Below are 24417 nucleotides of genomic sequence, written 5' to 3'. Positions count from 1 at the left end.
AAGATGTCTTTCCAAGCACCCCTATAAGCTTAGGAAGAGGTTAGCTTAAGCCTATCTCTAAAAACAAAAAACAAAAAATAAAAAGGAGTTGCCATTATGGCATAGCAGTAACAAACCAGACTAGTATCCATGAGGACAAGGGTTTGCTCCCTGGCTTCGCGCAGTGGGTTAAGGATCTGGCGTTGCCATGAGCTGTGGTGTAGGTCGCAGATATGGCTCGGATCCAGCGTTGCTATGGCTCTGGTGTAGGCCAGTGGCTACAGCTCCAATGTGATCCCTCGCTTGGGAACGTCCATATGCCATGGGTGCAGCCCGAAGAAGCCAAAAAAAAAGAAAAAAAAAAAAGCTATCTCTCTCAGCATATCTCACATATTTAAAAACTACTAGAGCTTATTTATCTGTCTTTTTTAAAGGGCCAGTTTTCCTCTGAAAAATAAATGGTCTAATGCTTCCCCAGAAGGGGGGAAGCGGAAGGTAATTTGAGTAAGCCAGATAATTGCAAACGAATTATTTTGAAGTACCTCTTTAAATTGCGTGCTGTCAGGAATTGGACTTTCAAGTGTAATGAGTGTAACTGATCATAAGAAAGTGCCTCTTTGAAAAGATGCATAGCTGCCATTGCTGCTTGCCTCGCCAGCCAACTGGGAGGACTGGATGTTTAAAGCATCTGCATAGACTGAGAGAGGCTACACCTAGAATATGGGAGAGACACGACTCCCTCCATAGTTCAGGATGCAACATCTGCCCCCGATGACAAGGGCCCAGGTATGTCTTAAAAGAGCCATAAATATAAACCCTTTGCCCCATTTGAAATGAGCAGCCACATGGACACAACACAGTGGTGGCCTCTGAATAACTCCAAAAGTGAGGTCTCGTCTCCCACACTAGAAGCTGCCGCCCCATGTATGAGGACTGAGACTGCCAGAATGTTCTGTGCCTGGCTACACCCACCCTTCTTCTCACTTCTGCAGACACTGGGTCGATAAAAGTGTGGGATGCTGCGGCAGGGGATAAAACGTTTCTTGTCTATTAGGAGCATCTGGGGCTCAGGGCTGATGGGTGCTGGTGACCTTCCATTCCTCCTTTGAAAGAAATCCTGTGTTAACGCCTCTCCACCCCCCACCCAAGACACTGTGAGCTTTGAGGACAAGGATGTCTATTATTCCCCTGTGAGTAACACTGAGTACAGGGCCTGGCCTACAGGAGGCACTCAAGAGATACTGGCAAAAACTGACTACTGTTGGAAGCTCCTCCCACAAAACCCACTGAGATGAGCCTCATCACTGAGCTGTAGGGCCACCCTGTAGGGCCACATCTGTGTCCCTCTCTGGAATCTGGCATCACAGCTTCCTAACACTTACCCAAGGTATGTGTTCCTACCTAGACTACAGAGTGAGCATGAGCTATGTACGACTCTTATGCATGTGCTCAATAAACACAAATACACATGTAAGCAAACGGATGCCAGCTTTCGAAGAACAAACCAGGAGTTCCCATCGTGGCTCAGTGGTTAACGAATCCGACTAGAAACCACGAGGTTGCGGGTTCGACCCCTGGCTTCACTCAGCGGGTTAAGGATCTGGCGTTGCCATGAGCTGTGGTGTAGGTCACAGACGAGGCTCGGATCCCGAGTTGCTGTGGCTCTGGCGTACGAAGGCCGGCGGCTACAGCTCTGAGTTGACCCCTAGCCTGGGAACCTCCATATGCCGCGGGAGTGGCCCTAAAAAAGGCAAAAAGACAAAAAAAAAAAAAAACAAAAAAAAAAACCCAAAAGAACCACAAAGAACAAACCAATGTCAGTTTTTTGTTGTTGTTGCTGTTGTTTATAGTACCAAGAGTGATGACTTTCCTGTCTTTGAGTTTCTGTTTACCTGCAAGGTACCTTCATTTCAGAAGGTCGGCCTGAGTAAGGACGGAACGGAAACTGAGAACACAAAAGGAAGGTAAAAATGCACGTAAGGAAATTAAAGCTTCTTCTATCCCAAGATATTGACGGAGGTGGTCACTGGCCAGGCCTCACTAACATAAAAGCAGGAAGAAAGGCCTTAGAGCTGTGCCACCTGACATGAAATGAGAATGACAAGAGGGCCGAGGAGAAATCAAGAAATACAGCCCCCCTCCTCTACAGAGCCTTCATTTTGAGAGGAGTTTGGTCACAGAGCACCAAGGTCATGCGGCTGGAAGGCTTGGCGGTCGGCCTCCCTCTATCCTGCGTGGAGCGTCAGATATGATGAAGAGAAAAAGACAGTTGATCCTGACATGCAGCAATGCGAGTCTACATCCTGAGTTTGGGCTTCATTTGCAACATCTATCCACCAAAGTGGCAATGCCTTGCTTGGCGCGTGGGTCTGCATGGTGTGGACAGCTTACCTTTGGGCACCTTGGCCCTCCATCTCTCCCGATTGATGTGCACCACCTCAGTCCATGTGGCTTTAAAACTCTTGTAATCAACGGGGATGACGGAATTGTTGATTGGGGCACTTCCTTCTGAGCCAGAGCTCTTGACGGTTGATCGCTTGGCGTCTGACGAACTGATGTTGTTTAAACTAGAGGACAAAAAAAACAAAAACAAACAAACAAAAAAAAACACACCAAACGAGAGGGTTAGTGTTTGGAAAATGTGTGCTAATGCACATAGCTAAGAGAGGAGTGGTTAACACTCATCAAGTTACTGTTGTGAAATTCCTGGGGCCTGAGGTTTATAATTCCTGGTTTCCATATACAACAACTAGGACATTCTCCATCTTTGGCAGAAAAAAAAAATCAAGATTTTTAGCCTTCTGAGGATTAATATACCCCACAATCCCTGTATTTCAGATCTTATTTTTCCATCTGACTAGATTCCCCACATGTGAATTCTCTGTCTTTGACGCTTCGAAATGAACTCATTTGAACGTGACGTTTCCCTGGAGCCACAGTTCCACCTGTCTCCATACTGATCACTTTTCCAAGCTACCTGGCCACTTGGTCTTCTTATTCTCCAGCACCCCCCCCCACCGGCTCCCGTACTCAAGAGCCTCTGATTCAGGATCCCCAAGGCCAGAGCATGGTGATTCCTTATGTTCCTGGGGGAAGGTGGAGAGGCACAGGCAGCTTAGAGATTCTGGAAGAGCAGTCATGCATAGACCTTTTTATAAAAAATACACTATTAATTTAAGCTTTAAATATGGGCAACTTTAAGACATATAGAAGTACATATTATTATATAGACAGTGCCATCCTGCTGGAAAATGCTGAAGAATCACACTCTTTCAGGGGGCTAGAGCAGTAACTGACAAATGCAAACCCACTAAATGACAACCAAGGCTGACTGCACAGGCAGCACAGGGCTCCGGCCAGGGCCTGCAGGGGCAGGGGGTGTGTGCCTAGCAGTCTTGACTGCGTCCGTCCACCTTCCGCATCCCTGGGATCCCACTGTCCTAAGAGTCTTCCTGCCTTTCTTTCTCCTCTTTACTCCTCCTCTTGCTCCCTTCTTCTCTTTTTCTTCTCCGTTCCCTTTCTCTGCCTTCTGACAAAGTCCAAGTTTTGCATGGAAAGGAGTAGTACTAGTAGGAATACAAACTACTAATAAAGACTGCACACTAGCTTCATTGTAGTTGCTCTGCCTCTGTGCTGGACCCTGTTATAAGGACTTAATGTAATTAAATCATTCATTTAACCTGTAACCTACAAATACTATAATCCGCACTTCCTGGAGGTCCCGTCGTGGCGCAGTGGTTAACGAATCTGATTAGGAACCATGAGGTTGCAGGTTCGATTCCTGGCCTCGCTCAGAGGGTTAAGGATCTGGCATTGCCGTGAGCTGTGGTGTAGGTCGCAGATGCGGCTCGGATCCCGAGTTGCTGTGGCTGTGGTGTAGGCCGCTGGCTACAGCTCCGATTCGACCTCTAGCCTGGGAACCTCCATGTGCTGTGGGTGCGGCTCTAAAAAAAGACAACAACAACAAAAAAACCCATACTTCCTTAGATGGGGAAAGTGAGGCAACTGTTGGCATGATGGCATAGCTAACACGTAAGAGAGCCAGGGTGTTTAACCCAGCAAAGGATTCCAAAGGCTCTACTGTTCAACTGCTAATCAACATGCAGGATAATGATGTTGTGGCAGAAGGCAATTTAACATGCGTTTTTTTCCCCTTCTTCATTTTCTTCCGCAACCTAGAAATGAAAGTCAGCTTCACTTCTTGTGATAACTCTGATCAGTAGTACATTTTTTTTTTTTTTTTTTTTGGTGTATGCAGAGCAAGGACTCTGAGGGTACAGCAGGTAACATCAGTGCCTGGTGCTGTTCTGAGCAAAGGTACCGAAAGAGCGGTGGGGCGCACTGGGAACCTGCTGGTCATGACCTGGACCTTGGTCGCCCCCTTACAGCCTAGCCTGGCAAGTACAGAGAGCCGGACGTCACCCCTCTGGGAAGGAGGAGGAGACAGACAGCTCTCAGGAGGACGTGGGAGGGTGAACATCATTATGAAGCACCACCCCCATCCCTTCCAAAAGGATTCTATCCACACAGACGAGCCACCCTGATCCCCAGCCTTTAAGCTTCAGCACTGACCTTGAACGCCTCTGTCCTGTCCCACCAGTTTGAGACGTTTCATCAATGAGTGGACTCACGATCTTTTCTGTCATGTCCGTGAGCACAGTGAAGGTGGGTTCCACGATGAAATCTATGAAACCTGAAGAGAAACAGCAAAGCTTCAGAGGAACTACATATGAACCTGGGCCTTTCTGTGTTGTCCCATGCAAACTGATGAGCTGTATCTTTCTTCTACACAAGAGCGCCAGATCAGATTAGGACGGAATCAGTTGGTCGTAATCATTTAACATATCTCTCGTTTTGCTCTCAGGAGTCTGTTCCATTTCTCCTCCATAACTTTCCTATGACTTTTTCAGTAGATAGTTCAATAAAGTGCTTAAAAAATGCAAATTCAAGATCCACTACGTAAAAAAATGCTGTCATAGGCATTGCATAAAAGACTGAGATGTGTCACACAGCCTGCCTGCTCTTGCAAGGTTTGTGGGAGAAATTACATGAGCACCAAAGCGGAGAGGGCCAAAGGAGAAGCCCAAATAAAGGTCTCTGGGAAGGTGCGGGACAGAGGGTATTTTCCCTCCAAGCAGCATTACGGAGGTTGTGATATGGGAGCTGTTACGGAGGTTGTGATATGGGAGCTGACCCTAAGGCTATTCATTCTAGGTGGAGGGTGGTGAAATCAGCACAATGACAAGGATGGAAAAAAGTGTGGGATGTGCCTGGGGAATAACTGGGGTTTAGGTATTCTTTTGGAATCAGAAAGGGAATGCCTGGGAAGGCAGGTCATTATCAGCTCACGGAGGGAGGTTCCTAAGTGTCCGACTAAAGGATTAGGATTTAGTCCTAAGCACTAGAACTCTCTTGCGATGCTTGGGCAGCATTGTCTTAAGATTTTTTAAAAGTTATTTGGGAAAATTGATCTGGCAAGATGGATGGGAAGGGAGAGAGCAACAGGGACTGAGGCTGGGAAAATCATTTCAGAAGCTGTTGCAACAGCTCAAAGGCAAGGTAAGGAAGGCTATGCCCTTTTAAGGCGGGAATGTGATGGAGGCGCAGAAAATGTACAGCAGGAGGTGGTCCTGCCTCTGGGTGGGATGTGTCAGAGAGCTCCAACAGGAAAGCAGAGAGAACAGGGACAATGGGGGAAAGTGTAGCTGGGGAGAAAGATGGTGGGATCCGTCTTAGAGCTGCTGTGCCAGATGGGAAGGCACAGGTTTGGAAACTGGGAGAGGGGTCAGATCTGGAACTGTGTCTTGAGACATCCCTTGCTGGGGAAATAGTTGACAATAGACTAGAGGGACTGTCTCACAGCTCAAACATACCCAAGTTGTCTGTGACACATCAGGAGAAAATACATGATCTGGAACTAATGGTGGTAACACATTACACAGACACATGAAAATTGCAAGTAAACAAAACACCAATCAAAGGGAATATGGTATTTGGAAATATATGCATGCCTATTTGGTTTTTACAATGACCAAGGTGGAAATGATACTGGCATTTAATGCCCGGCAGTGAAGGATGCTAAAAATCCTGTTAACGTCACTGGCAAAACAAGAAGCCTCCCAAATACCAATAGCATCTTGATAAGGAAACATTGAACTCCAGATTTCAATTGTAGTTAATTGCACTATAATTTTAAGCTGAACCTGAAGTGTTTGATGACAGTATTTTCACCTTATTTTCCCACAAGTTAAATTCATTCAACACGTCCAGACCAAACTCACTCATCAGCTTTCCCTCAACCCTTGTAAATGAGACCATGGTCCAACCACTTACTCAAGTTGCTGGCTTTACCTCTGCATTGCATTCAGCCCAATCCTTAATGTTCTATACGCTACCTCTCTCCTGGAAAGCCCCTGTACTATAGCTCGAATACTCAGCATCTCCTCCCTATAATGTTGCAGGAGGCACCACATCGTCTTCAGTCTTACTCCAAACCTTCCAATTAATCTTCCATGCTACTACGATAGAAATCTTTCTAAAGCAGATTGACATACTTTTTCTGTAAAGGGCCAGATGATAAATCTTTTAGGTTTTGTAGCCACATCATATCCTTAATTCCTCTGTATTGCAGAGGCAGCCATAGACAATACACAAAGGAATGAGCTTAGCTGTGTTGTAAATAAAACTTTATTCACAAGACCAAGCGACAGGTCACATTTGACCCATAGGCTAGAGTTTGCTGGCTCTTAGTCTAAAACATCAATTCATATACAGTTTTCACCTTATTTTAAATTCTTTAGATATGCCTTCACTTCCTACTGAAAAGGATGAGCACATGTTCTTCTTAATACAATATACACGTCTCCAAACATGTCCCTCACTGCATCCTTCTCCCTACCCACTGCTCCAGCCAAATGAAACTGTTTGTAATTCATTCCCTGACCATATTCTACTGTTCTGAATTTCTCTGTTTAGCATATGCAGGCATTGCCTGCAATGTCCTTCCACCTACCCCATGCAACTCTAACACGTATCACCATTTGCCTAGACACTGCCTACCTGTCTCCTAGGCCTCAGCTCAAATATTACCTCTAAACAAGTCTTTCCTGGTCTAATGGTTCACACACTGTTCTGCCCCTGCTTGTACCATGTACAATCTCTGTCGTAGCACTGTAACATTCTAATAGGTCTCGTTTTCGTAATAGCTTGCCCACCACCCCATATTGGTTCAATGTCGTTGGGAGCAGATACCAAGTATAATTTGCCTTTTAAAAAAATAGCATCTGTTATAGTGCTTAGCAGTGCTCTACACCTAATAGGAACTCAATATATTATGCAAAATAAGCACATAAAATGCAAGTAGAAAGAAAACGAATAAATCTTTGTTAAACCGATTTTTTGAATGATTTCACACTTTTCCAAGGTGGAGATCACTGATGGACATTTAATTTATGTAGGGCACTGGTACCCTCTCTCATACGTGAGGAATTCTGTAATGCATATACATTATGATTATTAGAAAAAGTTATCTTTACAAATAGGTTGCTAATTTTTTTTTAAAGGGAAGAAGGGAGGAAGGAAGGAAACATTTTAACAGAGCCATTCCTAGAAGTAGGGTCATCCAGGAAATGCCGCTGTCCTGGAAACAGGACTAGAGGAAGCAGCATTGAGGACACTTCCGGTATTGCACACAGAATGGAGAGGCTGCAATAGCATGGGCTTCCTGCCACTAAGTCTTGTCATTGCCTTAGTGTTGAGGTCCCGTTTTCCTCTGGCAGGGAATGATGGAGACAGCAGGTGCCACTGTCTAATCTCCCCAAGAACCAGCTATACTCCAGTGAGAAGGATGGGAGAGCTCTTCCATCAACCCAACCAGCGAAAGCCATGAGCAGAGCCCAGCAGACGAGAGCCAGGTTCCCAGCCAAAGAATCACTGCGAGCATTTGAGCTTACTTCCAGACACTCCCCTCTGGCATCTCTTTCCAACCAAAGGGTTGGCAAGCACGTACCTACTTGCGACTGGGCAACCATGGTCGACTTTCGGTCACACAGAGGAGAGAAAGGCAGCCCCAGCTCTGCTTCTCTATCACCCTAGAAAAAAGAGAGGTCACTGTAAATTAAGAACAGTAGGCTGAACCACCAGATTTTATTTCACCACTCCAGCTGCCACAAAGACCACTGGTCTTTATTTTAATTATTACAATTACATTATGCAACAAGTCCTTATGGATGCTGCTCCTCTGCATAAAAGACACCAAGAGGCTGAAGCCCTCTGGGGCCCAATCATTCCATCCAACTGCAAAGGCGCATGCTGTTGTACAGAAAGCCTCATCAGGCAGCAATAGGTCCCCTGAGGAAAATAAGAAAAGCAATGCATCACACGGCCTAGACCAGCAGTGTAGTCAGAATTCCTGTGTGTTTCTCAAGTTGTTCCGTGTGGCCTGCGGCCTTTCTTGAGCAGCCACCCCCTCCCAGCTGTGGGCAGTGTCCAAGACACACATCCTCGCTGGACTGATTTGGAATCATTCTCCAAGTGCGATCTAAAACCACACACATTGGAGTAAGTGCTTTGTGGGTTTTCATGGCAGGGCTCAGTCCATAAATGGAAAGTGAACCAAAACAAAAGCAGAGTAAATAATTGCTATTTGTTATGAAGTTAGACAATAATAAAACATGATTCTCTGGCCAATACATTCTCAATTCCACCAAAAAGCAACACTAAAATAAGCAACTGCTATGGAAAGTCTAAATAATGATGGAGATGATTTTTAAAAACTGTTCTGGGGAGTTCCTGTCGTGGCTCAGTGGTTAAGGAATCTGACTAGGAACCACGAGGTTTCAGGTTCGAGCCCTGGCCTTGCTCAGTGGGTTAAGAATACGGTGTTGCCGTGAGCTGTGGTACAGGTTGCAGACACAGCTTGGATCCCGTGTTGCCATGGCTGTGGTGTAGGCCGGCGGCTAAGGCTCCGATTAGACCCCTAGCCTGGGAACCTCCATACGCCATGGGAGTGGCCCTAGAAATGGCAAAAAAAGACAAAAAAAATAAAAATAAAAATAAAAACCATTCTGAATCAGAGCTCAATACGTCAGTCACACATCCAGAGGAACGTGTGTCACCCTTCTTAGAGCCACAAAGTTGTGTGATTCTTTTTACTAGAAAAGTACCTGCTCAGGTTAATGGCTACAGACTTGGGTTTGAATCTGGCCTTGCTCCCACCACCTACGCAATCACAGGAAGTTTGTTGTCCTGCTCTACATTTCAACTGCATCATCTGCGAAATGTGGGATAATAATCCCTACCTTGTCGAGTTAACAATGAGGACTAAGTGAGAAAATGTATTTAATAGATAAAAAGAACAATTACTGTTTCCCAATAGATATTTCTAATATTTAAGTGAAGATCTGAGAAACATTCCTTGCATCAAATACACTCTGATTCTAATAAATGTCACCAATGAACTAACAGTAAATAAAGGATAATCACAACCTGATTTGACAACCAGGCCTACTTCAAAAACTGAATGTTTTTTCTTTCTAAGGCATGTTACCAAAGAGAAAGGATGTTAGGTTACACGCCCATTTAAGATCTACTGGATGGAGTTCCCATCATGGCTCAGTGGTTAACAAACCCGATTAGCATTCCTGAGGACTTGGGTTTGATCCCTAGTCTCGGTCAATGGGTTAAGGATCCAGCATTGCCATGAGCTGTGGTGTAGGTTGCAGATGTCGAATCCCACATTGCTATGGCTGTGGTGTAGGCTGGTAGCTTCAGCTCCCATTCGACCCCTAGCCTGGGAACCTCCATATGCTGTGGGTGCGGCCCTAAAAAGACAAAAAAAAAAAAAAAAAAAAAAAAAAAAGAAAAGATCTATTGGAAAGGAATGGGCTTCTGAGGAAGCTGAAAAGTGGGGGGTCACAATGGGCACTGGGGACCTCCAAGAGGCTCAGGGACAGACCTGCAGTGGCTTAGTTCCCTCTGTACCCCTTTCTCCATGAAATCCCATGGGACATACTGGCTCCTCTGCTTCCGAGTATGCCTTGCTGAGGGCTGCTCGCTTTCTCTCTCTGAAGAGCCATGATAAAAATAACTCAGTCCCAAGCTACTTCTACCTGGGCAGTATGAAGACGAGGAAGAGTATTTGTAACATAAATTGTAGTTGTGTAATGGTATAATGGACTAGCTCAGCGAACACAAAGAAAACTCTTACTCCCTGTAAAGTACGGATGCAAGCTGTTTGCAGGTGCATTTTAATGGGGGTGGTGTAGAAAAAGAGATCATGACAACTAACCATTTGACTATTAAGACACATGTGTTAATCTGGATTTTATTACTGAAAAAGTGCATGATATTAAGCAACGTCTTATCCCACCGACTTGCCCATGCCCACATCGACACATCACTTACACCTTTTGGATTTAATTAGTTACTACTGCTAACGACTAAAAGCCCATTTTATGTTATATTTTTTTCTTTTTACAGCCACACCTGCAGCATATGGAAGTTCCCAGGCTAGGGGTCAAATCAGAGCTGCAGATGCTGGCCTAAACCTCAACCACAGCAACACCAGATCCGAGCCACATCTATGACCTACACCACAGCTTGTAGCAAAGCTGGACCCTTAACACACTGAGTGAGGCCAGAGATTGAAACCAAATCCTCCTAGATACTATGTCAGGTTCTTAACCCACTGAGCCACAATGGGAACGTGAGCCTATTTTTAAAAAGTTGTCAATGAATTCCTTCTGGAAGACATATACATTTATAAAATGGAAAAAATATTCAGAAAGTAATATGGAAGAATATACTTCTACAGGTGAATCCAGCTTAAATGATAAATATTGTATGGCTCTATAACTCTGGCCCTTGTGGAATTATTCATATACTTTCCTCTTTATTAAAGAGATCAATATTTTCAAAAAAGGGCAAAAGGCTCAGCTGACACAAAGGATTTCTTTTAAAAAAACGAGCTCATTTTATTTCTTCCGGGACAGGAGAGAAAAATAAGAACTTATCACTCTTGTGGTAGGGGTTATAAAGTCATGCAGTGGATCTGCAAAGGGAACACAATGAATGTTTGTTGAATGAACACAAAGTGAATCCAAGTTCCTTTGGCCACTTGGACATTTCTGACAAGCAAGAGGGGGGGAGCAATTAGGCAGTTGGCTGTTCACAAACCACCCCCTCTTTCCATTTCCTGTCTGCACAACTAGAGTATGCTTGCCAGAATCTCTGCCAGTTTACGTTAGATTAAAAAACAAGAAGAGAAAAGATGTATTCCCACCACAGTTGTGGCCTACAAAATCTCCTACACCCACCCTCTCTCTCTATGTCATCCCCTCTTTTGGTGCCTTGATGTATGTAAGCACCAGAGAGGCCAGGTAGATGGTAGAGTCTAGATCTAAAACCACTGCTTACTGTAAACCACCTGCCAGTCAAGAAACACTATACAATTGGATTGCGATGATCATTGTACAACTATAAATGTAATAAATTCATTGAGTAATAAAAAAAATGATAAAAAAGAAACACTTGTCTGTACTTTACATGAATGAGGGTTAAAATTCCATGTTATGTGTGCTGGTACCCATTTGAGGGTTGGTTTGTTACAGCAGCTATCTGTAAGCAGCAAACCACTTAAGAGAGACAAAGGTTCTTTCCACATGGGATGTTCACAGAGCGGATGACATCTCTAGAGGAGGAGGGAGAAGGAGGAGGAGGAATGAGAGGAGGAAGAAGGGAAGGAAGGAGAGGAGGGGGACGAGGAGGAGAAGGGGTTGGCGGAAAAAGGGGGATGAAGAGGAGGGAGAAAGAGGAAGAGAGGAAGGAGGAGGAGGGGGAAGCAGATGTGGCACTACCACCACTACCAGGAGGAAAAAGAAAATTTATGAGAAGATACCTCACACGAAAAAGAAAAAAAAAAAGAATACAGAATCAGAAAAATAAAAATAACAGACAGGGACCGCTCGCCAGAAAAACCAGTGCCAACAAGTGATGAGCAAACGTAGCACCATGGTCAGAAAGAAATTCCTGAAATTATCAAGAACAAGGGCTCAGAGCAACAGGAGCTGGCAGAGCTCAGGGAATACATGGAAAAGAAAAACAGAACCACTGCATAAATGAAGGTTGTACTGGAAACAGCACAAAGGAGAGTTGTTCTTGATAAAAATATGTTCAGCGGCATGGAGTTGAAGAATGAAAGAATACTACAGATCAAAGAGTTAAAGAAGATTTAAAGGAAGATAACAGATACAGACTAAAAGCAAAAAAGAGGCAACGTATGAATAACTCTTTCCTAAAGAAGAGACCTAACCAAGTGAATAAGAAAATCATTCAAGATTTAATCAATGTGACATGAATTGACACAGATAAAGAGCATGCCGGGTCTCAAAAAAAGCTATTATAGAACAATCATTATTGAAATATATTCTAGTTCTGTCCCTGGGATTCAAAGGTAAAGAAATAATCCTAAGGGTACATAAGCAAAAAGAGAGATCACCTAGACATGGAAATAATTCTAGCATGGCCTCCAATCTCGCCACAGCGATACTCACGAGTGGAAGAGGTATGAACAAAATCTAAAGAGGACCTCAGAGAAAGAAAGTTTGATCCCCCCAAATGCCTTACCCCAGCAAACTGTGACCCAAGTACCACAGCAGCAGAAAAACTTGCAAATGCACAAAATGTGGTTTTTAGTACTTTTAGAAGAAACCACTCTAGGAACAACTTTGATCAACCAATAAATAAATGGATCAATCATGGCCAAAGTGCCAGCACTGAGTAGAGCCAAGACAAGAACAAATGGAGAACTATGCTTTTGCCAAATCTGTTTATTTTCCACCTTTCTGGGTCACACTGTTTGGAGTGTTTTTTTGTAAACGGCAGATACTATATGAGATAGAATGCTCACTTAGAAAATATGGAGAATTTAGAAATAATATAGCCAACAAATAGTAACAAGGAATTAGTTAGGTTATGAAAGGAAAATGGGAAAGGTGTTGGGAGGTAATGAATAAGCCCTGGCTGTCTTATGTGTTATAAATGGGGGTGCAAATTTATAATTCAAAGCTGACATATAAGGAATAAAGCTATGTTTAAATAACAAAGGTACAGACGATAAGAATTAAACAATTTAATAAAACCAGGTGTTGTGGGAAGAGTCGGGAGGAAGTATACTAATTTTTATAGCAAGGAGACAATAGATACTATCTAAATAAATAAAGTCAGTGAAGTTTTCATTATCAGGTAAGTCACCAGAAGAGCTGAAAATGTAATATAAAACTTCTAAGTCACCAGAACAAATACATATATAACAAAGCAGATGGCACTGCCAATACAGTGAACTGTTTAAAAAGAAGCCATAAAAACAGAAATCAGGATACAAAATATGATGGCACCTAAGAGCACAGATTCCTGTCATTTCAATAAATGTTAATATGACTGATTTCAAATAATAAAAGAATTTTAGGTTGGCTCATAAATAGCCTCAATTATATACAGTGTTTAAGAGGCACCCCTAAACCAAAGTGTCTTTGAAAGGCTGGAGTAAAAAGTTGTGAAAAGACAAGGGTCATATTCTTAAAATGAGCTAAATTTGAAATCTAGGATTAGGAAAGACAACAAAGCAGGGCTTCATAATGATAAAGGATACAATAAATAAACAGTTCTTGATATTCAAAGACCAAATAACACAGAATCAACAGTCATGAAGCAAAACCTATACCATGTAGAATGAGACAGTAATATAAACACCTCTCAGCTCCCAATAGATCACATTTTTTAAAATAATGTAGAAAATAAATCTACTTTTCAGGAGCTATGGACAGTCACAAAACTTGATTATACAATCGGTGACAATTGAATTTCACGATAAAATCCAAACAAGAAAATTCTTTGATCAAACTTCAATAAGTTGCAGATTAATTACAAAACTAGAAAGCAAAGGAAACCATCACTGGAAAATTACATAAACAAACACCTCCATCTGAAGGAACTCTTGGGTAAAAAAGAAATCAAAACCAAAATTACAGAATATTTAGAAAAGAATGATTGTGAACACACTGCATAACAAAACCTATGAGATTCATGATAAGAAAAAAACAAACTCCTTAACTCCTTGCTTTGTATTTTCTTTTTCTTTCTTTTTTTTTTTTTTTTTTTTTTTTTTTGGTTCATTTGTCTTTTTAGGGCTGCACCCAAGGCATATGGAGGTTCCCAGGCTAGGGGCTGAATCAGAGCTATAGCTGCTGGCCTATGCCACAGACACAGCAATGCCAGATCTGAGCCTCATCTGCAACCTACACCACAGCTCACGGCAATGCCAGATCCTTAACCCACTGATCAAGGCCAGGGATTGAACCCACAACCTCATGGTTCCTAGTTGGATTCGTTTCCGCTGTGCCATGATGGGAACTCCACGCTTTGCATTTTCTAATATCTAACAAGCTGAATGAAAACAAATGAATAGAGCATTCAAATCAGGAAGTTAGCAAAAGAACAAAATAAACTCAAGCAGAAGAGATGAATTAATAAAGATGAAAACAACAATTAAGACATTATAAATAACGTAATACAAGAAATAACCAAATGATTAGTTGATTTTATAGATAAGCAAGGGAGAAAACACTGATATATGAAATAAGAAATAAAAAATGGGGAAATAACCACAAACACAGAGGAAATTAAAAGAATTATAGGAAATGTATATAAAATGTATATAAAAATATACAGCCATACTAAGGAAATGAACTTCAAGAGTTTTATAAGATGTATTTACCAAAGAGGCAAACCTTGCTTCTTTAAAGTCGATATTTCATTGAAAAGGACCTAAGGCTGTGGCTTGGATTTTGTAAAATATGGTTATAAAACTGAAGATGTAACTTACTCTTTTTAGCAAAGCAAGGAAAGTCTGGTCTATAAGCACTGAGGCTATATCCTTATACTGAAATATAACCCAACTTCTAAACATAATTCTTTTAAAGACTCTACAGTCCAATTGAGATTTCCCATTTGAACTGTCCAATTTAAAATCTATAGTTAGGAGCTAAGGCAACATTTCTCCCACATGGGTTATTTACCATGGCTTACGGCATCTGGGTTAAAATATTAAGTCAATAAAAATAATTTACTGAATCCTAATTACTAAAAAATAGTTCCAGTCCAGTGAGCGAACATTCCACTCTCAATTGTCAAGAAATTCAATACCGTTATTTTAACATTGCCTCTGGTACATCTCCTTTCAATTCAAGTGTATATGAGTGTGTGAATGTTTCTTTCAATAGGAAAAAAAAAAGGTTAAAATATTTAATTACTTTCTCATATTCACTCTCTACAATTAAAAAAATGGATCACTTCACTACCTCAAACTTATACAAGTTAGCTATGCCTTAGCACTGGCTACAGACTAAATATTTCTAGTTATAGGGGGTGTTATTACAAAAGTAATGATCAAAAAAAAAGTGCTTGATAAGAGGAGCAATGTTTTGGAGAACATTCCTTCATTTATATTAGAAAAGTAACTTCTGAAAAAGAATGGATCAAAATGAGCCCTTGATTAAGAATGAATGTGCAGGAGTTCCTGTCATGGCTCAGTGAAAACGAATCTGACTAGCATCCACGAGGACACAGGTTTGATCCCTGATCTTGCTCAGTGGGTTAAGGATCCGGCATTGCTGTGGCTGTGGTGTAGGCCATTAGCTGTAGCTCCAATTCGACCCCTAGCCTGAGAACCTCCATATGCTGTGGGTGCAGCCCTTAAAAGACAACAACAAAAAAGAATGAATTTGCAGTCATTCTTGAATATACACCTTGGCCACACCTGTACAGCTCTGGTTTCTCTCACACACTTGGGTTCCCCTTGACAACTACTCTGTGAGGCCAAGCAATGATTATATGCAGAATAGGGTACCTGCTGGTGTATTCACAGAACAGCTTAGGGGTGTACACGTGTGTGCAAGTGTTGGACAGAATAGAGGAAACGTAGAACAGTTAATGCAGGAAGGACCCCAAGAAAAAAATCTGGTCCAACCATCCTTTAAATCCTCCCATCTACCTCCCCCCCCCAAAAAAAAAAATCACAGGTAAGACCACTGGGAACCAGAGGAATGATTGTATTAATCCCAGGTCACAAAATAGTTGGAATAAAGATTCCAATAAAGAGCCCTCTGAACTTTGTTTAGTATGTTGTTAATTCTAGTCCTCCCTAACAGAATATTGTGTACAGCTTCAGAAGGAAAAAAAACCCAGAAATGCCTTTTATAATTTCTCCATTCAAACTAGAATCATGAGAATAAGAGTCATCATAAGAATAAATCACTTTCAGGAGTTCCCGTCGTGGCGCAGTGGTTAACGAATCCGACTAGGAACCATGAGGTTGCGGGTTCGGTCCCTGCCCTTGCTCAGTGGGTTAACGATTTGGCGTTGCCGTGAGCTGTGGTGTAGGTTGCAGACTCGGCTCGGATCCCATGTTGCTGTGGCTGTGGTGTAGGCCGGTGACTACAGCTCTGATTGGACCCCTAGCCTGGGAACCTCCATATGCTGCAGAAGCGGCCCCAGAAAAGGCAAAAAGACAAAAAAAAAAAAAAAAAAAAAAAAAGAATAAATCACTTTCAAAAATCCAAGTAACCAGTGAAAGAGTGTATCTCTTGCCAGTTTAGGGGACAAAGTTGAGACTGGAATTAATAAGTAATGTTTTATGGAATCTCAGAGGTCTCCGAATCTGTACTGTAACTTCCCTTAGTAAATTACCAAGAATTAATGAATTAACTGTTTTACCTTCAATTAACTGTAATTCAGGTGCCACAATCTACATGTCATCTGCCTTCAACCTCAGGATCGCAAGTCTTAAAGCACATTTGTGTGTGTGTGTGTGTGTGTGTGTGTGTCTGTCTGTCTGTCTGTCTGTCTATGTGAAACGTCAAACCTTTGTTTTATTTTTAATTACTTATGGATATTCTTTTTAATGTTTATGTCCCCCAAAGATCTTTCCCCCCCATTTTTCAAATCAAAGTATAGTTGATTTACAATGTTGCGCCAACTTATGCTGCACAGCAAAGTGACCCAGCCATACATATATATACATTCCCTTTCTTATATTATGGCAGCTCTTCTTGAGATGAGCTTATTAGTACACATGCCTGGATTTGAGAAGACAGCATTCCTGGTCCTGTACATTTATTTACCTTTGTATTTCTCTACTTCCATGCACTTTAAAAAAATTTTTAAAGTAATGTATACTCATTAAAGGCCCTGACTATTCTTATAGAAAACACATCCCCGTGTCTTAGGATGCAGTAAGTTTAAACATAATTGGACCAGTAGCTTCCAGTGAGTTCCCGACCTCAAATAGCCCCATCTGGCTTTGGAATCTGACAACATGGCCTTGTTTGCTAAAAAGGAAAAAAAACAGCCAATTATAGCAGAGAAAGGGGTTAAAGATTAACATCTTTATCCCACAGGGCAATGCCAAAGTGACTGCCATTTGGCCACCATGTTAAAAAAAAAAAAAATAAAGGGAAAAACATTCTTCATATGATATTTTGGCAAAAGATTAGCACAAGGAAATGCATTTTTTTTCCCAAATAGAAATGCATAGGATAGAAATACCACACTGTTCTGAGAATCAGAATTTAAGTGAGATTCAAACATCACATGACAAGAAGGCAAAGAGAAAAAAAAGTAGCGAACCTTCCCTCCAAAAAGAGGATGACTGTAATGGCATAGTCCTTATCACACTGTTGCTGAAATACAAAAATCGGAATGCTGTCCATTGATGGGGGTGACAGCGGGGAAGGGTAGCAGAGCAGCAAGTACCTGTCGGAAGAACTCCTCCAGGAGTGACATTGTCCAGCGATGGTGGAGTTCCCAGGCTTTTGCTGGATGGCTAATGTCTGCTGTGTGCAACATCAGAGACAACGCTTTCGGCTTTTCAATTCTGTGAACCCAAAGGACCCAAACACATGATGACCAAACTTACAGAACCTCAATAAGAGCTTCTAATAAATCGCTATTTTTAAAAATCCCTTCCATCCTCCCATCTCAGACCCCACTGCAGCCAAACTGGGGAAAAGCATCATTTTCATCTTACAACTGAAATACTGATCAGCATAGTCTCCACATTTATTGAACTGTACACCTCCAAAACTGATGCAAAGCCATTTCTGGAATGACTGCCATCATGAAAGAGACAACAAGAATCCAAGAATCACATACTGACTTCCATTTAGTGCCCCCCTGCATTGAGGGGATATATGATAATTTAGTTTCCAGCAGGGAAATGCTTTAAATTCTAATTGGAGCAAATTGCTATTGGCCCTATTATTTATTTCAACCCTGATGAGAACATATCTGTGATAGGTAGATTTTTCATGCTTTCCCCTCCAAGCATCACTATTTTATGAGACCACTTGATAAAGTTATCCTGAAGGGGATAAACTTGAAAAGTACAGTGACATGGACAAGTACAAGGTCAAACACCTATAAAAACACATGATGTCACAGGCCCACTCACGCTTCTGGCTGCTGCAGAGCAGTCTTCATGGCTTTGATTTGTTGGAAATGACAGGACATATCCGTGGCCATCACCATCTCAATTACCAAGGTCCGAAACTCCCTTTCAGGGACGCCCCGTAGAGAAAAAAAGATGGAAATAAAAAGAGGAAAGTAAAAGTTAGTTTATTCCTTGCTAGTTCTAATCAAAATCAGTTAATTAGTCATGATACTTTGAATCTAACTTGAATCTTTTTTTTTTTTTTTTTGTCTTTTGTCCTTTTTTTTAAGGGCAGCACCCTTGGCATATGGAGGTTCCCAGACTAGGGGTCTAATCAGAGCTATAGCCACCGGTCTACGCCAGAGCCACAGCAACGCCAGATCCAAGCCTTTTCTTCAACCTACACCACAGCTCACGGCAATGCTGGATCCTTAAACCACTGAGCGAGGTCAGGGATCAAACCTGCAACCTCATGGTTCCTAGTCAGATTCACCACAAAGGGAACTCCCTAACTTGAATCTTTTAGGCAAACTTTTGAATGAGGAATAAATGAGGGTTAAAGACTAAGAAAATAATTTACTAGGAATATGGTATGTGGAATGCATATATCATTTGGAAAATGAATTCACAGGAAAAATGCCAGTGCAACTGAAAGTGTAGTAAAGGATTCCTTTCTCAACTGAATTCAAATTTTAAGAAAATTAACTTGAAATGGGTTCTAGGAGGGGACGTTGGATATAGGTATTCCACTGTTTTTTTAGGAGACCTTATTTTTTTAGAGCAGTTTTAGGTTTACAGAAAATACCCTCTTGCCCTTGTACAGTTTCCCCCATTACTAACCTCTTACATTTGTTTGTTTTTTAAAAAATTATTAAAGTATAGCTGACTTACAATATCATGTCAGTTTCAGCAACGTGTGACCGGCACAGCAATTCGTGTGAACAGGTGTACTGCACAGCAATTCAGTTACGTATATGAATATATAAACTTCAGATTCTCTCCCCTTACAGGTTATTACAAAATATTGAGTATAGTTCCCTTTGTTATACAGTAGTTCCTTGCTGGCTATCTACTATATATGTAGTAGTGTGTATGTGTTAATTCCAAAATCCTGTTTATCCCCACCCCACCTCCTTCTCCCCTTTGATACCCATAAATTTGTTTTATAAGTCTGGAAGTCTCTTTCTGTTTTGGAAATAAGTTCATCTGCATTTTTTTAAAGATTCCACATAATAAGCAATATCATATGATATTTATCTTTTCTCTGTCTGGCTTACTCCACTTACTGTGATAATCTCTAGGTCCCTCTTGGTTGCTGCAAATGGCATTATTTCATTCTTTTTTTTACAGCTGAGTAATACTGCATTGTGTATATATACCATATCTTCTTTATCCATTCATCTGTTGATGGACACTTGGATTGCTTTCATATTTTGGCTATTATAAATAATGCTGCTATGAACACTGGAAAGAATGTATCTTTTCTAATTAGTGTTTTCATTTTCCTGGGATACATACACAGGAGCGGAACCGCTGGGTTATATGTTTAGTTTTTTGAGAAACCTCCATACTGTTCTCCACAGTGGCTGCACCAATTTACATTCCCACAGTGTATAGACATTCCCTTTTCTCCACATCCTCACCAACATTTGTTATTTGTGGTCTTTTTGATGATAGCCATTCCAACAGGTGTGAGGTGATATCTCACTGCGGTTTTGATTTTATTTCCCTGATTAGTGATGCTGAGCATCTTCTCATGTGCCTGTTGGCCATCTGTATGTCTTCTTTGGAAAAACGTCTATTCACAGATTTTACCATTTTCACACTTTGAGTCGTTCGTGTTCTTACTGAATTGTAAAAGTGCAATATATATTCTGGATACAAATCCTATGTAAGACATACGCGTTGTGAATAATTTCTCCTACTCCCTATCTTGCTTTCTTTATTTTTTTTAACAGTGTCTTTTAAAGATCAACAATGTTAAAGTTTAATACAACTTTTTAAATGTTGCATGCCTTTGGGGATCCTATCTGAGAAACCTCCGACTACCCCCAAGAACTTTGCTTTCCTCCAGAAGTTCTACCATTTTAATCTTATACATTTAGGTCTATGATCAATTTCAAGGTAATTTCTGAGTATGATGTGAGGTAAAGGTAAAAGGTTTTTCTTTATTTTTTTTTTCTATATTGGTATCCAGTTCTTCCAACACCATTTGTTGACAAGCTTTTCCTTTCTCCATTGAATGCCTTGGCACCTTGGTCATCCATCAGTGATGAGTCAATTTCTGAACTCTCAATTCTGTTCCATGGATCTGTACGCCTACCTTTTCACTAATAAAACTCTGTCTTGATTCCTGAAATCGGGTAGTGTGGATCCCCTAACCTTGTTCTTCTTTAAAATTGTTTTGCATTTCTGCTTGAGTCATAGAATAGCCTCACAGTTTCTAGCATAATTCTGCTGGAATTTTGATTGAGGTTGTGTTAAATCTATAGACTTAACATCTATATAATACTGAGTCTTGTAGTGGAGACTACATGATGACATTATACCTCTCAATTTATTTAGGACCTCTCTAGCCAGCAATGTTCTGTGGTTTTCAGCACATAGGAGTTACACTTGTTTTTTTCACAGTTACTTCTATTTTATATTTATGCTATTGTCAAATAAGTTGTTTTTATTTATTTTCCAATGGTTTGCTGCTAATCTGTGTCCTGTAGCTAATGAAATATCCACATACTTTTTTTTAATATGGTGAACAATTTTAATTGATTTTTAAATGCTGAACTAACCTTGCATTCCTGGAATAAACCCTATAAGTCAAAGTTTTCCAGAGAAAGAGAACCAATATACATAGAATATATATTCTCTCTCTCTGTGTATATTTATTTATACAGAGAGAGAGAGAGATTTAAGGAATTGGCTTATATAATTATGGAGGCTGACAAATCCCAAGGTAAGGTGCCAAGCAAGCTAGAGACCCAGGAGAATCCATGGTCTGGTTTCAATCCACGTCTGAAGGCCTGAGAACCAGGAGAACTGAAGGTGCAGTTTCAGTCTGAATGCTCACAGACTTCTACATGTAAAATGTAAAAACCTTGTAGTGGTATAGGTCCATCTGCTTATAAACAGTCTCTATGTTATAGTTTTTACATGTAGTATACCTCCCTGTAGTATAAACTCATAAGACTATTGTATTTTTTTTTAATGATAATAAAGACTTAACCTAAAGAAATTCAGAAAAATACCCTTTTAGGGAGTTCCCATCATGACTCAGCAGGTTAAGACCCCAACTGGTACCCACGAAGATGTGGGTTTGATCCCTGGCCTTGCTCAGTGGGTTAAAGATCCAGCATTAAGGTGAGGTGAGGTGCGGCGTAGGTTATAGATGTGGCTTGGATTTAGCATTGTTCTGGCAGCTGCAGCTCAGATTCGACCCCTAGCCACGGGTGTGGCCCTAAAAAGAAAAAGAAAAAAAAAAAGAAAAAGAAAACTAGACTCTCATATGTACCCTGATATTCACCATTTTATTCTTATCTTTCTTTTTCTGATTTACTTCACTTAGTATCTCAGTTTTATTCATCCCTAAAAGTCTGATTTCCATCAGGTACCATTTTCCTTCCACCTAAAGAACTTTATCATTTCTTAAAATACAGCTCTGCTGGTGATAAATTTCTTTAGTTTTCCATCATCTAAAAATAATGTGACATCATTTTCACTTTTAAGGGATATATTCACGGGATATACCATTCTGTGTCAACACTTTTTTGTTTATTTTTGTTTGGTTTTTTGTTTTTGGATGCACCTGTGGCATGTGCAAATTCCCAGGCCATGGATTGAACCTGTGCTATACCAGTTACCCGAGCCACTGCAATGACAACTCCAGATTCCTTAACTTGCTGAGCCACAGAAGAATTTCCTTTTTTGTTTCTTTTAACACTTTAAAGACATTATTCCTTTGTCTTCTGGCTCTATGGTTTCTGATGAAAAGTCCAAAGTAAATTAAAAATCTTTCCGCAAATGCAATGTGCCATTTTTCTCTAATTTTATATTTGACCCTTAGCAGTTTGATTATAATACACACGCGGGTATATTTTTATTTAAATTTATCCACTTTTAGGTTTGCTGAATTTCTTGAATCTATAAATGTATATCTTTCACCATATTTGGAAAGTTTTCAGCCATTATTTATTCAAATATTTCTTGTGCCTCATTCTCTCTCTCCCCCTCTTTCTGAGACTCTAATTGTTCCTATAGGTCCCCAAGACTGCTCATTTTAAAAAATTCTTTTTTCTCCTACTTCTTCAAATTGGATAATTTGGAATGACCCTTTCAAGTTCACTGATTCTTTTGTCCTCCGCAATTTTCTACTAAGTCAATGCAATGAATTTTTTAAGATAGATATTTTATATTCTTCAGTTCCAAAATTTCTGTGTGTTCTTGCTTATAGTTTCATTTCACTGGTTACATTTTACACTATTTTATTTATTACAAGCATACTTTCCTTCCCCTCAGCGAGCATAAATATAATAACTGCTTTAAAAGTTCTTGTCTGATACTTCCAATAATAATGCATCCTGGAGATTGCATCTATTGTCTTTTCCCTTGCAAACAAGTCACATTTTCCCGATCTGGGAAAATGGTATTGGCATTGAGACTTTCACAGAATTTGCTTCCCCATATTTGGCAATCTCTTTTCTGGGCTTCTAATTCACTTGCAAGCAGCTCTCGTAGTTCCTACACTGGTTTCTCTAGCCAGAAACATAATGGAGACTGGTATATAAATATAGCTTTCTTTCTTTTTTCTTTTTTTGGTCTTTTTAGGGTTTTACCTGAGGCAAATGGAAGTTCCCAGGCTAGGGGTCAAATCAGAACTGTAGCTGCCGGCCTACACCACAGCCACAGCAACGTGGGATCCAAGCTGCATCTGCAACCTACACCACAGATCAGGGCAACGCCCGATCCTTAACCCACTGAGTGGGGCCAGGAATCGAACCCACATCCTCATGGATACTAGTGGGCGAATAGAAGCCACGATGGGAACTCCTTAAACATAGTTTTAGTAACTTAGTGTTGCCTTGACTGAGACTTGCCTTGGGAGTAACGGCACAAAACACACTTCCTAGTTCTATCATAGTCTCCAAACGTTAACACATCTTCAAAATTTGTCTGATTTTATTCACTCTCTAGAGCCTTCAAGTCACTGGAGGCCAAACGTTAACACATCTTCAAAATTTGTCTGATTTTATTCACTCTCTAGAGCCTTCAAGTCACTGGAGGTTGTGTTTGTTTGTGTCTTTGTATTTTGTTCATAGCTTATAATTGTTATTTGTAGGAGGATTGCTTTATCAGCAGCTGATTGGTCTGCTCCAAGAGGGATTACATATTTTTCTTCTTTGAAATGCAGTAAACACCTGGTAATATGTTCATTTATAAAGGCCCTAAAAAGTCTAAAGCATTTAGGTATCCAAATAGAATCTATCATGTATTAAATTGCTTTCTTAGAAAGATACAGGATACTAAACGTATGTTGGTTTTGAGTTAATGGGCTTTACTGAGAGCCCTAAATAATTTTATTCATGAGATAATACCATTGTCTTGGAGCGATGTAGTTCAACATCAATAAAATAATTTTAAAATATTTTAAAAACTGTCCTTAAACGGAAATATAATAGAACATTAAATCTATGTGACTTCAGTTAAAACATCATCAACTGCAATATTTTCTTAACTTACAGAATCCCCCCAAAATAGGAGTAGTAACAAAGCATGTGGGCACCGTGGGCTAATATTGTAAAGAAGAATCCCCTGAATCAGAATATTCCTATACCTGAGATGCTTTATGATTCTAATTCCAATATATTTCACTCTCTGAGAGAATAAAGATAGTGCTGAAAAAACACACAAATATATAAGGCTAGCACATAAACAAATTGCATTAAACTACATTCCCAAGT

General features: G+C 40.7%; 1 protein-coding gene across 16 annotated transcripts in view; it reads right to left on the bottom strand.

Moving 5' to 3' along the window:
• PDE1C (phosphodiesterase 1C) overlaps positions 1-24417 on the bottom strand; it is a 609477-nt gene that overhangs the window by 63695 nt on the left and 521365 nt on the right. For all 16 annotated transcript variants that reach the window (XR_014834316.1, XM_085005901.1, XM_085005902.1 and 13 more), the window contains 5 exons: positions 18485-18586; positions 17788-17908; positions 7988-8069; positions 4552-4672; positions 2371-2546 (listed from right to left, as the gene is read on the bottom strand). Coding sequence is in view for 15 of the 16 variants with exons in the window: in XM_085005901.1 (XP_084862027.1) it covers positions 2371-2546; positions 4552-4672; positions 7988-8069; positions 17788-17908; positions 18485-18586 (602 nt within the window). In the remaining variant the exon portion in view is untranslated. The remainder of the gene's footprint in view (positions 1-2370; positions 2547-4551; positions 4673-7987; positions 8070-17787; positions 17909-18484; positions 18587-24417) is intronic.

Source organism: Sus scrofa, chromosome 18, assembly GCF_054392235.1.
Source record: "Sus scrofa isolate SSC_HxYL_T2T_F1_AM1 chromosome 18, Sscrofa_HxYL_maternal_Yorkshire_Landrace_v2.0, whole genome shotgun sequence".
NCBI lineage: Eukaryota > Metazoa > Chordata > Mammalia > Artiodactyla > Suidae > Sus > Sus scrofa.
Note: the sequence above shows the minus strand (reverse complement) of the source record. Positions and strands in the feature narration are given on the sequence as shown.